Source organism: Neovison vison, chromosome 6 (genome assembly GCF_020171115.1).
Source record: "Neovison vison isolate M4711 chromosome 6, ASM_NN_V1, whole genome shotgun sequence".
Classification (NCBI taxonomy): domain Eukaryota; kingdom Metazoa; phylum Chordata; class Mammalia; order Carnivora; family Mustelidae; genus Neogale; species Neogale vison.
Window position 1 is genome coordinate 62,188,953 of NC_058096.1, and position 17,776 is coordinate 62,206,728.

Here is a 17,776-nt window from a genome sequence, read left to right on the forward strand (position 1 = left end):
GAGGCTCCAGAAAGAATTAATCCTGTCAACATTAAATTTCAACTCCCAGAAATGTGAAAGAAGAAAATGTTTTTGAAGATTTATTTACCTCAGAGAGAAACAGAAAGAGCACAAGTGGGGGGAGAGACAGAAGGAGATGAAGCAGCAGGCTCCTCACTGAACAGGGAGCCCAATGTGGGTCTCCAACCCAGGACCCTGAGATCATGACCTGAGCTGAAGGCAGATGCTTCACTGAATGAGTCACCCAGGTGCCCCTGAAACAATAGTTTTATGTTGTTAAGCCCCCAGGTTTGTGGAAATTTGTATAGCAGTCCTAGGAATCCCATTTGCCCATCCGGATGTGGCCTGCCCTGCTAAATTTCTTTCTTATGACCGCCCTGTACAACTGCCCCTCTTCTCCATATTGACAATCCCTTAATCATGCAGTGAGAGGTGGTACATTTTACCTTTTCCAATATGACCGCTTTCCTTTCTCTAAAACTCAACATGTCTTCTGTACTTGTCCAAATCCTAATCATGAAATGGAAGGTCAACCCTAGTCCATGGTGACTTTTCTTATGCTCTAAATTCTTATAACACATGTGTGACATTGAGTCATGTTTTGTCCAAACAGCATTTGTTTCGTTTTTCACATGTGTCTGTATCTCTTTGAGGGTGGGATGTTTTTGTAACACAGAAAATGTTGAATAAGTAAGTGATGTCCAAAAGTACTGATGGAGCATGCAGGAGTTATGGGCAGAATCGGGTCCTTCAAAAGACACATGTTGAAGCCCTAACCAGTACCTCAGAATGGGACTGTATTTGGAGACAGTTTTTTGAAGAGGCAATTGAGGTTAAATGAGGTCATATGAGTGGGCTTTAACCCCATATGACTGATATATTTTAAGAAGAAGATATTTGGACACACAGAGACACCGGGAATTCAAGTGCATAGGACAACCATGTGAGAAGGCAGTAAAAGGGTGGCCATCTACAAAGCCACGGAGAGAGGCCTGGAATAGATACTTCCTGGAGAGCCCTCAGAGGAAACCAATCCTACCATTGGACTTCCAGTTTCCAGAACAGTGAGAAAATAAATGTCCATTGTTTAAGCCACACAGTTTGTGGCATTTTGTTATGGCATATTTTGTTGTGGCATATTGTTATTTTGTTATGGCATTTTGTTATTAGCACCAGCAGGTAAAAAGCTAAGACTGAAAATCAAGAAAATAAACTCCTAAAAGGGGGAGTAAAAAGATGAACATATTTTCTACGTGCACTGCTGACACTCTTCTCTCAAGTGCCAGTCTCATTCCTAAAATGACGTACTCTCTGATGGAGCCCTTCATAAAGCCCAGAGTCTTCCAGGTTTATTACGAAAACAATATCACTTTAGTATGAAGTTCAAAGAGATCTGAGAGTGGAACTGGTACCTGACCTCAACCACTCTTCACCCTCTTCTAGAATGAAGTTACTGCCTAATCTACAGGTAAGAAGTTACCTGACAGTCTCATGGGATGGCGTGCCAATTAAAATTATATAAAGTTCAACCTTGGGGCTTAAGCCCAGGCATTTTCTGGGATTGGCTGTCAGAGGATGAGGATTAGTGGTTCCATGGAACAGTTGGCAGGTGGGCATCAGGACAATACTGATATTTTATTTTATTCTTGTTGTTTTATTTTATTTTATTTTGTTTTGTTTTATTTGCCCAGATCAGATCAGTGTGTGCTTTTCTCCTTCTCATTCTTTTACCATCCTATAACTTCCATTGCTCAGGATAAAAATGTATTGGAATTGATTCCATAATATTTAAACTGAACTTGGAATTCTGAGCTCACATCTGTAAAGTAATTTTAGAGTTAATTGACAGAAGGTAGTATGTCCGGAGGGCATTCAGAATGGCAAAGACCCCAAATACAGAGGCACCTGGGGGTGTTTGAAGTATATAATGTTCGGTCAGAAGTATACAGAGGGCTCGCTGTTGGATAAGGGTATCAGCTTGTTCTCCATGGCTCTTGAGGTGAGGGCTTCATCTGCTAGGTGGACCTTGCAGAATGCTGGTGTCCTTTCAACACAAAGACTTCCACTGCATCGTCTAATCCCCTAAGGACCAGAGGTAATGAGGTGGTAGAGGTCCATTCGATGCCATGTAGCTTAGTGGATAAGAGGGTTTTGGAGTCCTAGTTTTACCTCTTATTAGCCATGTGACCTAGGCTAGGTACTTAATTCACTTAGCTTTAGTATCCCTACCAAAATGGGATTAACAATCACACCTCCCTCATTTGGGTATTAGATGAAATAGTGCACGTCAACCACTGGAGAAACTGGTGCCAAGAGGGAGGTTTAATGTATTTAGTCACAGAGTTCATCCACGCCTATGCCTGGTTTTGAGCTCTAGTCTCTGCCTGACTTCATTATGTCATGATGTTTCCAAGGTTCCTTCCAAAAAATAAAAGGGAAAACAAGATATAATTGAGAGGGCGGAGGGTAGTGAATGGAAAAGGAAAGGACTTGGCCCCTTTCTACGGCCAATTTGGTTGCCATAGTTGACAAAATGGTCTTATCAGTGAAGTGATGTATCTGTTTAAACACCAAAAGAGGCCATTCCATTTCTTCTCCTTTTCCCCCAGTCCTCATCTCCTCAGTTTCCTTTCTTTTCCACTCTTCAGCCCCAGGCAGGCAGGTGGGACCATCATCATCCATACCTGGACTGTCTCTGATGGAGCTGGTTCTTACCCATTCTTTGTCCTCCTCTACCACTTCCAAGCAGAGAAGGTTGTTTTTGAAAGCAGACTCTGACAAGACTCATTATAACATCAAAAAAAAAATATTAAACTCAGAGTTTAACTCCGTTTCCTAGCATAAAATATGAAAATCAAGAAGTAAATGGGAGTAAAAGAACAAGTAAGGAAGGATTTGAAGCAGGTCATGCTCAGAAAAACCTCTGGGGGTAATGTATAACCATCACCCCTTGAGTGTCTCTCTGAGATAGTCCATTCTGAGAAGGATGTACCTTAAATTTTGTTAAAATGTATTAAGCACCTATTAAGCTCAGTGATCCTGATAATATGTGTGATAATAAGCTGTCTGGTTGACACCTATTAACTAGGCTTGTGTCTAGGAGAGACTAGAAAGAATGTGAGGTGTTTAATTGGGGATGCTTCCTGTCACTAAAGGACAACAAGAAATAGTTTGGTAAGTTCTTTGAGATATTTACTTTAAAATGCCATCAAAATTTCAGAAAAGTACAGTCTCTGAGGTAAAGCTAGTATGTAGTAATGTAGTAATATCTAATATATGCTTTACATACATTATATTACTTGGTCCTCACAACTTGTTGGCATTATAATCCCTATTTGACAGATTAGAAAATTAGGTCAGAGAGGGTCATTAACATTCTCAAGATCACACAGTACCATACATCTAAAAATCATTTTACATGTATTTTTTCTTAAAATATTTTCCTTTACTCAAATTATGAAGGAGCATAGAAGGAATTGAAGACATAGACATCACGTTATATGGTTTCTTCTTATAACAATTAAGTTTTTAAACGTTTTAAGGATTTTATTTATCTATTTGAGAGAGAGAAAGAAAGGGAGAGACAGAGCACAAGCCAAGGGGGAGCAGCGGAGGGAGAGGAAGAAGCAGACTTCCCAGTGAACAGGGAGCCTGGAGACATGGGGCTATCCCAGGACCCTGGACTCATGACCTGAGCTGAAGGCAGAGGCTTAACCAACTGAGCCACTTAGGCGCCCCTACTTTTATTCTTCTTGACCAAACTATAAAATATCATTTTGGGTGCCATTAGTATCACAGACTTATTTTTCAAATGTGTTCTACTTTTTAAGTAAAATTAGAAGAAACCCCAGTTTTCCAACAGGTGTGAGTGCATTAAAAACCACTGTGTGATTTTAGATATGAATGCTGATTCCTAAACATTAGTTATCATTTTCTTACCTTACGTGCTTCAAATGTTTAAAATGCTACATATTCATGTGGATTTCTCAAGGATATTTGAGCATATATGAGATATGTTTTTTGTGCATATTTAAGCTTATATATGTGTGTGTATTTTAGATTATATGAAGACTGAGAACAGTATACATAAGTGTCTATTTACATATTCATTTTTTTGAGACAACGTAACCCTCACAATTATTAAATGCACATAAAATCTAAATAGCAAATATCACTTATATTGGTACAAGTCTGACTACGGTGTCCTTTGCTCTTATATTATCGGAAAAGAGAAGAGTTAGTAAAGAAATACAAGCTTTCCTCAAGCCCCTCTTCCCTAAAACACATTCCATCCAATCTCCTGAACTGGCTGGAATATCCGTCTCTACCCCCACCCCACCATCCTCTCAATGCAGTGGGAAAGTCGGTGGGTAATTGGGTCCAGATTGGAGATGTTTAAATATTCATGAGGCTGGCAGGGGACTGGGAGGGGGTGACTGTTTAGAATAGGGGTGGGGGCTGGGGAAATGATTAGTCATTGAAAGCTAGTGAACAATTCTGAGAAAGAGAAAGGGAAGAAAAAGAGACGGGGGGCAAAGGGGGAGAAAAGAGGGGTAGAGAGGGAAGAGGAGAGAGCCCGAGAGAGGGAGAGGGAGCGAGAGCGAGCGAGCATGTGCGATGAGCAGTAGCTGTGGACCTTACAGTTGCTGCTAACTGCCCTGGTGTGTGTGAGGGAGAGAGAGAGAGGGAGGGAGGGAGAGGGAGAGCGCGCTAGCGCGAGAGAGCGAGTGAGCAAGCGAGCAGAAAAGAGGTGGAGAGGGGGGGAATAAGAAAGAGAGAGGAGGAAGGAGAGAAGGCAGGAAGAAGGCAAGGGACGATACAACCATGCTGTGCTGTATGAGAAGAACCAAACAGGTAGAGCTAAAGATTTTTACTTCTTGCTGTTGTGAAATTACCAGACTATAATATTTCCCTGTAAAGGCAGAAAAAAAAAATATTTTAACTGCTTCTGCTCTGCCCATGGTGCTCGCGTTTCCTTAGCATATGGTAACTGATGGTTGCATCCCAGCTTTTATTCCATTCTGTCTTTCATGCTCTGGTTGGGGAACGCTGCTACTAACTAGGATGAGGTTAGGAAAAAAATATATGCCTGTTTGGCTAGAAATAAGATTTGGGGGGTTCTTAGTGAATGCTTAACGTTTTAGCTGTCTGGTTTTGCGGGTGTGGGTACAGAAAGGGGTGTGGGGAAAAGATGTGGACTCTACCTACAAGATGGGGAGGCAATCCTTTAAATTCTTGCAAAAAGGGGGGTCGAAGGAATCATATTCAGTAATGAGTGTTGCTTGTTCTGTCGTACAATTTTCTCACATGTGCTGCGGAAGAAGCCTTATTTCGTACATGCATGAGCTTTAAATGGGCGCAGTTATTAATGGAAAAACATGTGAGGATTTATTTATTTATTTTTCAATGAATGAATGAAACTGTGATTTGGAAGATTTTTTTTTTTTTAAAGGAGATTCTAAAGACAACTGGGGCTGGGGGAGAAACTGGCCGTGTGGAGGGGGAAAATCCCCTTCCCAAGATCGTAGCCGATTGTGCACCAGCTGGTCGGAGGAGAGGGTGGACCACGCCCCTAGGAGCTTTGGGTTCCGATGGGACGGGAAAAACGAGCCGAGTATTACCTGTTGGAAATCAGGTTTTTTCCCTTCTCCCTACCCTTGCACCTTTCCGGGGATTGTCAGTGATCGGAGATGGGCTAACATTTTGGATAATAAGCATGGTGACTCATTTTCATCAGAAGAGGGACACATACAAGCTTGCCGAGAATCCGCGTCCCTCTCTCCCTCCCCCACTACCCAGGTTTCTCTTCTATTTCAAATTGCTCACTTATTTCTTGAAAGACATTTTAGAAACTTGATTGGGCTGAGGGTGGGGAGGAATGACGAGTTCAGTATTCTGCAGCAACCGACAGTGCCCTGGCATTCTCCAAAGGAAGCTTTCAAACATTTATTGGAACATGTTTGAGTGATTTTGGCGAAGGTTAAAGAGAAAAATGGGTGTGAGATGTGGGTGAGTGTGTGTGCGCGTGTGTGTGCATACTCGTGGGAGGGGAGGCAGGTCTTGGTCGAAAAAAGCCCTTTGCAGATTGATTGCCTTAGGGGTGGGGTGCAAGAGATAGGATTTGGGCATTATTCCTGTGCAGGTATTGGATATTGGGCAATTTGTAATACATTCGCTGAATCCGAAGGGGGTGGAGGGGAGCGCAGAAGAAACAGCCTGCCAGCTTTGCACATTTAGCCATCGCCCTGGAAGGAGGGGTGGGTGGTGATGAGATGAAAAAGGAGAGGAAGGGGAAGGGAAGCAGAAGCAGAGTACCAGAGCAGTGGGTGTAAGGGATGGAGAGGCTTGAGAAAAAAAAAATAAGTTTAAACAAACAAACAAACAAACAAATAAATAAAATTTTCAAAGCAGCAGACACCCCAGGGTTTTGTGTGTGGTGTGTGTAGGGGGTGTTTGAAAAAAAGCATGTGGGTTTTCCGTGTACCACTTCCCTAAACTGCTGTAGGGTTCCTACAGCTGATGCTTCCACGGGCTTATTTCTCAAACCAGGACATTTTCTTTCCTTGTCTTCCTCCATTCTAATCCATAAATGCAATGGATACAGGTGGCTGGGTTAAGCACACTGTCAAGGAAACGTTCTGAGGTTACCCCACTGGTGAGCCGAGGAAATAAAATTTAGGAAGGCGGAGCCCTAAGGAAGCCAATGCTATTCATTAAAAAAGGTTTAAATTGGGATAGAAAACTATGCGGGTTTACAACTTTTTGCCACCCCATGTAGACACATATAAGTATATACACACCCCCTCCAACAAAAGAAACCAAGCATAATTTTAGAAAGGTAATTGAAGCTAAAATAATTCCCTTCCCCAAAAGGGGGACAGCTGCCTTCGCTTGGGTTCTATCTCACTAACAGCCCCAAGCGTTCACGGTGATGTGCAAAGTGATACAGCTGAAATTGTGTGCTTAGGGAGTTGTAGCAATTCACATGTGAATGTGCATGGCATTCGCATACTTCATGTACAACAGTCATGCATGTACTCTGCACAGATCCCACATGCCCGCATGTGGTTTAGCATAAATCATAGTCAAGAGAACTAAATGAAAGGTATGGAAATGGTCATATTTGCCCATGCATTTGATACATGCGTACTTCTGTGTGAAATGGCCATGTGCCCTATTGAGTACTCCTGTGTCTCATTCACATAAGTCAGGGTTTAGGACAGCATTAAATCAGACAGAAGGAAATGGTGTGTTCAGGGCGTGGGCTCCACACTACACCGACTGGCATTTATATAGTGTGAGTATTTAAGTCTCACACAGGTTTCCTGCTTGTGGGTGAAATGATCCTCTATCGTTCAGGGCAGAACCCGGTTGTGTTTATCCTTCTGCCATCTATTCATCATCCTAGTCCTTCTCGGGGAATAAAACAAGGGCAAAAACCTGCAAAGGTCTAAACTCTGCCACACCCATGAAATCCAGCAGAGACGTGGGAGGGGGCTGGAGGGACTGCACTTCCTTCCTCTTCCACTTGAGCGGCATAAAGAAGCAGTCTTGCTTGGATTTCTGAGTGGTAATACATGGCCAGTGGGTGAGAAGAAAGCGTTAATGATCTTTATTAGCCATTAATTACCACTATGGATTATTATAGCAGGAAGAAGAGAATGCAGGTGGGGTGGCGATGAGAACATGGTAAAAGAGTGGGCAAAGGGGAAATAAAATAAAAGAATCCCTGAGATTGTACTGGTTTCTGATTTTCAAATATCTTGGGGCTAACTTTAAATAGCTTAATTACCATGCGTATTGCAGATGATGAAAAACTTGCAAGATGTGATCTGTGGCCACAAAGCCAGGACACTGAGGTGTTTCCTTTGTTTAAAGATAAGGATTTTAAATTGTAATCGAAGTGTAAAGAATAGCAGTGCAAGCGAGGAGCCCCTTCATCCCCCACTTCTCAACCCCACCAACATCTGCTTTTTTCCTCATAAAACAAATAATTCTCATCTGAGAGAGTGTGATCTGGGGTTTGGAATTCCAGCCTCACTGCGCTGTTTCCCTTGCGGTGCTGGAAAGGTGTGGAAGGATGCCGCCTTGCTGCCCGGTGCAGATGATTCCTCCTAGTGATAAATTGGATTCCTCCTAAATCTCCCTGAGCCACACCCAGTGTCACCCAGGGACTAAGTGAATTAATTAAATGGAGGCATTCTACTTAATATAATTGAAACTGTATTTTTTTTTAAATGGTGATTTCTATGACACATTTCCAAATTTAAACAGAAGAAAAAATCACTTAAGGGCTTTTTTTTTTTTCCCCCTGCCAAATTATCTGGACTTGCAGAGAACCTTAGAAAATTCATGGTAAATCTAGAAATGAGTTCATATCTGGTGACTGTAATTCCTTCTAATCCATGCCAGGGTGCATACACAATGAGCCCAGCTCCCTCCTGCTGTCAGTGTGCAACCCCACCCCCCACCCCCAACACCCAGGCTGAGGCAAAGCGGATAAGAAAATGTAGGGTTAATTTTCTTTCTTGCTGAGTTGGCAAAACTACAGAAACCTCCTTTCATGTTTTAGACCAAAGGGCTGAGCTCCAGTTCACTGAGAGGGAGAGTAGCCTGGGTCTTCTTTGCCTCCACCATGGTGAAATTGTCAGTGATTGCCTGGGGTTGAGTAGTCCACATACTTGAGTTTTACCCGACCCCATAAAGAAGGCGGGGGTGTCTTCCAGTCAACAGGCGTGCATATAGATTAACCAAATGGCCCCCTATTTCTCATTGATAGAGTCAGACAAGTCTAAAATCATCCTCTGATATGAAAGGAACATTGCAGAGGATGTGCATATGCAGGTCATCTCCAGAGAAGATACAGCATCTAATTAGTTAATTAATTAATCTGTTAGCTATCACAGAGGCATTCCGGCACCCGAGCATGTCTGTTATCAATCAAGAAAGTGACTGTGGGCAGCTCTGCCTTCAGAATTTCTGAAGTGCATTTGGATTGCCTCTGCACCACTGTATTGAAGTCTGCTTAACATTCTCTGAGGTGCTGGGAAGAGCACTGTGCTGAGAGTCCTCATGCCACTTATTCATTCTGTGATCTTGAATGAATCCCATAATACTGGGCTTCAGTTTCCTCCTGTAAGATGAAGACTGAAAAACAAAACAAACAAACAAAACAACCAACCAACCAAAAACCCCACCTTGCTGACCCTAAAGGGCTTTGGTAGGGATCAAACAAAATTCATATGAAGATAAAAATCAATACAAATGTAAGAAAATTTTCTCTCCGAGTTGTGCGATGGGAGTCTCGGCTTGGGATTACCTGTTTGTCAGGACGGGTGTGCGCCTCCTGTCAGTGAGCAGTTCCTTCTGCTCAGGGGTGTTTCCTTCTTCTTAGCACTTCTCCTTCTTCACTTTTGCATTTACTTTAATGACGCTTCTGTTCTCATATTCTAAGAAAGACACCACCTCCAGTGACTGGTTTCCATCTTACTTGATATCTGTTTGGCATTTTGTGTTGTGGTCCGTTCCTCTTCCTGAAATTCTTCCCTTGGCTCCCATGAGAGCTGCCTTGGGTCTCCTCCCTCTCAGATAAGCTTTTCTCAGTCTCCCTTGCTGACTTTTTCTCTCTCTTCCTCTCAAATATCAATTTTCTCTCGTTAATGATCTTGAGCCTCTTCTTTTCTCATTTGACACAGTAATTCTAGGTGGTCTCCTCCATGTTGAAAGTTTTAACCACCAGGGTGATTCCCCAACCTGTAGACTAGGTATCTTTCCTTGGTGGCTGATCCATGGATATCACTAGGTCTAGGTATTTCAGAGACACTGAACTCCTTAGGTACAAAACCAGACTCAGTGTCTTTTGTGTGGTACCGTTTAGTCTTCCTCCAATTCCAACCCTTATACTATAACTCCACCTATCCAGCTTCCAAGCTCTAGGGACCTGGGAGTAATCTAAAGGAAGTCCTTGCTTTCCTTCCTCACACCTAGATACTAAACTTTTTCATTCTAGGTTAAAAAAAAAAAAAAAAAAAAAAAGCTTTTGAATCCATCCTCTGCTTTCAACTCCATCACAAATAACCTGGTTCCGACTTTTGTTACCTCTCATCTGGACCAAGGCAGTAGCTTCTTGCTTGGACTTCCTATCTCCACCTCGCTCTCCAATTCTCCTTGCATAGAACACTACATTTATCTTGATCTAATGCAAATCTGGTCATATTATTTTCCTTGTTAAAATCCACAGTAGTCCCCTGTTAACTATAAGCGAAAATACAAAGTTTTCGCCATCGATGACATGATCTAGTCTTGCCTACTTTTCCAGTCCCATCTTCAAATACCTGCTCCTCCAACCTGATGATACCACATTTGTATTTCAGGCCTTGTTGCTTTTGCTCATACTGTATACTCTGCCCACATGACACTTCCCTCTCTGGCGGGAAAATTCCCATTTCTTCTGTCAGCATTAGCTCTTTGAAGCTGTTCTTTACCTCCCTAAGTTAAGTACCACTTTCTTTGCGACCATGCTCTATTTTGTGGCATCACTATTAAATTAGTTGTTATATTATATATTTATATAGCACTTTTTTTGGTAAACTAGTATCTCTACTGTGAGCTGCTTGGGTGGAATCTTAATTTTTTCTCTCCTTTCAGGCCTATCACAGTGTTCGGCACATATGGTAACTGGCTTTATCCGTGAATAATATGTTTCCTAAATAAATACACAGCCAGGTTGACAAACTTCCCATAAATTATGGAGTATCTAAATGCAGGCAACCACGAGTAGATTTTTGTTCAAACTATTGGCATCAAATTTTGAGATGAAGCTAATCGTCACTGATTCTTATTATTAACATATAAATATGACAATCATCAGTTTTTAATGAAAGCCCATTCATTCACAAAATGAGCCCATTTATATTGTGGTTCTCCAAACTACTGTAACTGGTGCTACCTGGAAACCTCCCTTCAGTGTCCTCCTCCCCCAGCAACCCAGCAAACTAGTTCACCCTCTGAGGTTAGCAGAGTTCCAGGTTAGACACATGGTTACAAGTCTTGGACTTCTGCTGCCCTTCCTTTAAGACCCCCACAGTGCTTACACGTGGTACTTTGCTCCACAACCCTTCCAAATAGAATTTAACTTAATCTCTCGATACTTAGTTGACTTACCTTATTGATACACAAACTTCCAAAAATACATGAAGTGTTGGCTTGTGCCTCAGGGTCTGTGCTCAAGAATCAATTTCACCTGCACTTGGGTTTCTTTCCTTCCCACTGAAGCATCCAATTACTATTCCACAAAGGGAAATTTCTCATAGAGGTAAAAGGAGGTTGAATGGTAAGTAGCCCCTCAAATGTCTGTTACATGAAAGAGAATCAGATCAACTTTGTCTTTCTTACATTTGAATGGACTGAAGGGATTTGGATTCTGAAATAGGCCTATTGTGGTTAATATAGGGCAAATTGCAACCACAGCTCTCCATGAAAATGTTCTTTGCCAGACTCTACGTGGTCTATTTTCTCTGACTGAGTTGGTATGGCCTGGAGAAGAGCAGTAAGACAAAATGGTTTATAGGTTAAGTTTGTCTTCAACCACTAAAGTTGGGTAATATTTTCTCATCTCCACACCTTTATTCCATATCTTGCTCATCGTTCTCAATCTCTTTCAATCTCTTTCTTTTTTTCCCTTCTCAGGTCCAGGGAGAGTTTTCTGATTATGTAATACCAGCCCATGCTAGTGTTTGAGGCATGAGGCTATGAAAAGAGAACTAAAAAAAAAAAAAAAAAAAAAGGGCTCCTTCCAACTTTCCAAAGAGGTGTTTTAGACAAAATTGATACTTTAAGCTATGTTTAGCACATAGTAGCTTCTCAATAAAAAATGTTCACTGAAGGAATAAAAGTAGGAAAGGAGAAGGGGCACCTGGGTGGCTCAGCTGATTGAACTTCCGACTCTTGGTTTCAGCTCAGGTCATGATCACAGGGTCCTGAGACTGAGCCCAGGTTAGGGCTTCCCACTCATCAGGGAGTTTGCTTCTTTCTTTCTCCCTCTGCCCTTGCCCCTGCTCATTTGTGCTCTCTCTTTTTCTCTCTCTCTAAAATAAAAAATTAAATAAAATCTTAAAAAAAAAAAAAGTAGGAAGGGAGAGATCATCATAATGGATAATGGGCCATTAGGGAAGATATTTTGGAGCAAACTATTCTGTGAGCTTATTCAAAGCTGGCTTTGTGTAAATGCATACTCAATTCGATTGGACCTCCTCACAAGATGGTTGTGGTCAAAATTAGAATTCCTTTTCCTGTCTGCTGAGATCAGAGTGCCACACTTGCAGAGAGTTCTGGTTATAGTACGGGAGTATGACCCTCCAGATTTCCTATCCTTAATTATTTACAGATCTTATTCTTTTAGATGTTCTTTGTTTAATGTCCTGTTTCATGTCTTTGTAGTGAGATAAACCCTTCCCCAGAGTTCTAGACCTGGCTCTGCCAATTGCTTGTCGTGTGACCTTGGGTAAGTAACTTAATCTTTCTGAGCCTCAGTTTATCCATCCATAAAAAGAACACTCCATATTTTGACTTGCCTTTTACTAGGTTGGTGTAAGTTTCAAATAAAGTGAAAAAAAATAAAAGTGTTTTGCAAACAATGTGTTTCTCAAGTGTAAGATATTATTAACTGAGGAATTCCACATACTGAAACCCAAAGTGTTCATGGTTCTATGTAAAGAAGTACCCTCGCTTTCTATATAAAATACACATAGATATGTGTATTTTATACATATATTCACATTCCCACCTCTCCTTATTCTCTACAGAATAAATAGTAACCAAGCTAATGGATGGGAGCATAGTATAGCTTTATCATTTCCTTGAAACACTTTAGTGGCAGAATTTAAATAAGCCAATGTTCAAACTGTCATTCAACTCCAAGGGTCAGCTCAAATGCATTTAGAAATCTCCACTATTTTTCTTTTTATCTTTTTCTGTTTAAGTCTTTCCTTCCATTTAGATTTCTTCTCTTCTGCATTTGCTGAACTGGCTGCTTCTCCCCCATCCCCATCCCCACCCCCACTTCACTTCTAAACCAGGTTCTCAGCACTCAGATTACCAGGCATGCTGTGCTCACATTCATCACATGAGGGCCCAGTCAGGCAGAAGAATAGGAATGTGGGGCCGGTGGGAGCGACTGACAATGGGGATGAACCCTGATTGGTGGAAAGCAGCATTCAAAGATTATTACCTGAGCATCATTTTGATACAATTTAAAGGTTCCTCGATGCATCAGGAGTTATCCTTGATCAGAAGAAGTGCATCAGGAGTTAACCTTGATCAGAAGAAGTGATACGCTATCCTGAACCTTTTCCAACCCAACTCTAATGCCATACATAATCTTCTAAACTCTCAGGATCTCTACAAAGGACATTTCAGTTCTCCTGTGTCCCTGATTGATAGACATAAACTACCAATTTAATAAAAACAAATTTATCAAAGTCTCATATAGACAGTAGAATTTTGCAACCTAAATAATTTGATTTTTAATATATGGATAATATTTGAAAATATTTTAAAGTGTAGTAACTGGATCAAGCTTGTCCAGGAGATTCTGTTTATCCTAGAAGTAAAAGTCTAACATAGGAAAATTAATATCATGTTTCTTTTGGAAAATCTTTCATATGTCAGGCTTATATAGAATTTAATAGAAAGGCATATTAACTAGAAATTTCAAAATAAGCTGGTGTCCAGAGAAAACAATCATATATTTTTTTGAAAGATTTTGTTTATTTATTTGAGAGAGAGAGACAATGAGAGAGAGCATGAGCAAGGAGAAGGTCAGAGGAAGAAGCAGACTCCCCATGGAGCTGGGAGCCTGATGCCGAACTCCATCCCGGGTCTCCGGGATCATGACCTGAGCCAAAGGCAGTCCAACCAACTGAGCCACCCAGGTGTCCCAACAATCATATATTTGATTATGTTTAGAGTTTAATAAGGGTCGGTATCACTCCTTAATCCCTCACTCTCACCACTTCTCTCTCTCTGTCTCTGTCTCTCAGCCTGCCTCTCTGTTTCTCTTTCTCTCTCTCTCTACACACACACACACACACACACTTCTATTATTTATGTGTATTTTGATGGGGTATAAGTAATGGAAACCAACTTTAAATCTATAAAAGGAACCTCTCAAAGGGAAACTAGATATCACACAAAATTAAGAAGTTGAATAGCCAAGCTTATAGAAACCAGAGTCAAAGTGGGAACCTCAAGAGAGAAATTCATAGACTCTATTTCTAGAGACCTGAATTTAAAAGATTCAGTTACTAATAATCTTAGCTTTTGTATCTCACAATTCAAAATTCTAAGTGAGAGATAAATATATGTGTGTGAGTGAGTGTGTGTGTGTGTATGATCTGTTCATATTCAAAGAGAGAGAGGATACAGAGAAAGAACTAGAATGAATGAATCTGATTGGTCCTTCTTGGATCAGCTAGTTACCAATAGACCAATGGTCTCTGATGGGCAGAAGGGCCAAGTCATACTCCAGACACAATTTCTGGAGGCCCACACTTGTGAATTTAGTAAGAGAGTAAATTGACTGAGAAGGAGTCTCCTGTGTATATATATAGTATATATATAATATATATAATAGGGTAGCTAACCAGATCAGGAGGCACTTACCTCAGATGTGGTGGACACTAATTTTTCCCATTGGTTGCTTTTAATTTTTCCTGTATTGCGTATTCCTATTATTGGTAGGGTTATCACCCTGATGATTCAAAAAGGAAGCAGTAATCACACAGACAACTGATCCCATAAAAAAGAAAGGTTAGGGCAAATCTTCACACCTGGAATTGATAAGCGCTGGGTTTTCAAGGTCTTGGAACTGAACTCTGGCAGGTACTATCTGTCTAAGAGGAATACTAGTTACAATGTAATCTTGCTAATTTCATAGGGTAGCTTTGCTCTAGTTTTTATTTTTTAGTTTTTGGTATCCATTTCTGCAAAAGGATTGGCAATAATGGGTGTAAAACATCTCCCTTGGATTTATATCAGAGAAATGCTACCCCTTGATATTAGTCATCTCATTTTGAATGTCCTTGAATTAATTCCAGCAATAATCATCATATTTATCTATTTTTAGCAAATTGGCACTTTCTAAAATATTGAGCTGTTGTCTCCATATGCACCAGTTTGCTCTAAATGTAGAATTTTGGTAATTAGCCTTACATCCATTATTTATAATCTCAGTTCCAATAACTATTCAGAAAATGTTATTTTTAAATGAGAATTTGAAAGACCCTAAGATCGTTCCATTAATGACCATATAAAAGAACTAGATGAGGAAAATAAAAAATAAATTAATTAAATGATCTCCAAAGGTTAAGCAAAAATTGGCTGCTTCAGAATCTAAATCTAAATGGATTCAGAATCCAGTAGCACAACTGGTCTAGGAACTGGCCTAGAGTAGGAGCTGTTAGAATGCAAATTCTCTTCTCAGTCTTTGTTTTGGTTCAGAAACCAACTTACCTGCTTGAGGTATAAGATGAGAAGTAAAATCTAATTACCAGACCAGGTTCCTAACAGCTATTCCAAAGATGCCTTCCACAGTTTCATCTAAACTCCAGTAGAGGCAATTGTCTCCATTATTTACCTCCCCACCCTGCCAATCAAAACAGGATTTCTTTAAAAAGAAAATTCTCAATTTCTAATAATCAACTTGCAGTTAAATTTCTAGGTACATGTCCTATTGAGGGCTGCACGATTTGGCTATCCAGACACTCACATGTAGGGTTCTAGTGGAGGAAGGATAATAGGCATTGGGTATGATTTGGTGGACATTGCATGGAAGGTCCTTTCTCTTTAATAAAATCACTTTTAACAAGGTGTAATTTTATTTGAGAAATGTAAAGTAATTGTGAGACTTTATAAGTGACCCATCATCAACTTCCCCATTTCGTCTTTACCCAGGCATTTGGAGAATTTTTTCTTCCAAAGTTTTATTGGATTATTTCTAAAAACTTCTGAGATTTTCAAAAGGAAGGGGAGCATGATATCACCTCATTAAAAAAAAAAAGTCGCTTTTTCTTTAGTCAGATCAGACATGGGGGTTTGGTTTGTTCAAAGGTATTTTGTTCTGAAGAGTACCTTTTGCGATCTTCCCTTCACCTTGCCTTTGAAGGACTTGTTTACTCAGATCACTTGGGAAAGCTACTCTGGAGAAATCAGGTTGGTATTTAGTATTCATTTGAATAAGTCTTTCATGCTAATATAAATTCAGTGTTCCTCATGGCTTTGATTGCCTTTGATTGAAAGATACTGGGGTGATAGCTTTTGATAACTCAGCCAGATTTGTGCTCCATACTGAGAGCTGTATAGAAAACATGAAGACTTAGTTTCTTGCATATTCTTTCTTCCATCTTGAAGTTCATGCCTTACACCTCTGGGGTGAAACCAGGATAGAGGAGGAAATGAAGATTACTATAATTGAAAAGGGAGGAGGAGCTATAAAACAGAATTACTCAGTTTGGAATTGGGCCATAACCCTTTAATAAAAACTGTCATGCGAACTTTAATGACCACAGATGGCTCCGACTTCAGATGGCTTCTGAACTTCAGTTGGAAGATGCAATAAGCCCACAGTAAGACCAAGAACATGTGTCTTCAGGAAAGAATCTAGGAAGTTTGGGCATTAGTATACTTAAGTATGTTCGAGCACAGTAAGGACCAAATTCAGGTTTATCCTCACTTATGTGGGAAGAAACTACTGATTCTTTTCTCCTACTTTTTTTTTTTTAAGTTTTAATTTATTTGAGAGAAAGCGAGCAAGAGAGAGCCAGAGCATGTGCAGGGGGAGGAGCAGAAGGAGAGGGAGAAGCAGGGTCTCTGCTAAGCAGTGAGCCGGACACTGGGCTTGATCCCCAGACCCTGGGATCATGACCTGAGCCCAAGGCAGATGCTTAACAACTGAGCCACCCAGGCACCCAAAACTATTGATTCTTGACTTACAAATGCCAATTTTGTCATCAGAGGTATTGTCCTATTTTATGCAAGACTATATCTTTCAATACTTACGGGTTTTTCTGCAAGCCTCTCCAATTCTATGTTATCATTAGTAACATTGGAAACTGGCTCATGAACAAACTGAAACTTATTAAATATATTTTATCAATATTGTTCGACGGACCTTGGGTATATTGTAAAAATCCATCCTTAAAGAACCAAAGTATAAGAACCATAGGAAAACCAATAGAAATTTTAATTTTCTCTTAATCAAGATTTTCAGATACTAGAAATTTTTTTTTCTTTTTATTCTTTTTTAGTGCCTCAGAAAGTCTCATGTTAAATTAATTATCTTCTCCCTAGATTAGAGCTCTGACTCCTACTCTTGATAATGTCTTTGAGAGATAACAGCACATTCCCAGTTTCCCAGCTCATAACCTGGGAATAACTGATTAATCTTTCCTCCTTCACAAAAGCCAAAATATCAGCTACCAAATTCTACTTGTGGTATCTTTCACATCTGTCCTATCCTTCTTCTGCCAGCTTTTTTCAGCCAACAATCTAAAAGACAACCAAGATCTAAGGCCCATGATTATACATAAAGAATTAACCTCTTTCCTGTGCATCTAGATGGGTACTAGAAATACAACATCCTTGTGAGAATGGAGAAGATCATGACTCAGGGCATTTATTTATGTTTTGTGGTTCACATGAGAAGCCTCAGGTGAGAAAGGCTGGAGAGTCACCAAAATTCCTTGCTTTTGGCATTGACTTTGCACACTACCTGTTAGTT

The 17,776-nt window shown here is 40.4% G+C and overlaps 1 protein-coding gene across 1 annotated transcript in view; it reads left to right on the forward strand.

Moving 5' to 3' along the window:
• Positions 1 to 4,572: 4,572 nt before the first annotated feature.
• Positions 4,573 to 17,776, forward strand: part of GAP43 (growth associated protein 43) — a 101,935-nt gene continuing 88,731 nt past the window's right edge. Inside the window, exon 1 of the mRNA XM_044251431.1 lies at positions 4,573 to 4,854. Coding sequence (XP_044107366.1) covers positions 4,825 to 4,854 — 30 coding nt within the window. The 5' untranslated portion in view covers positions 4,573 to 4,824. The remainder of the gene's footprint in view (positions 4,855 to 17,776) is intronic.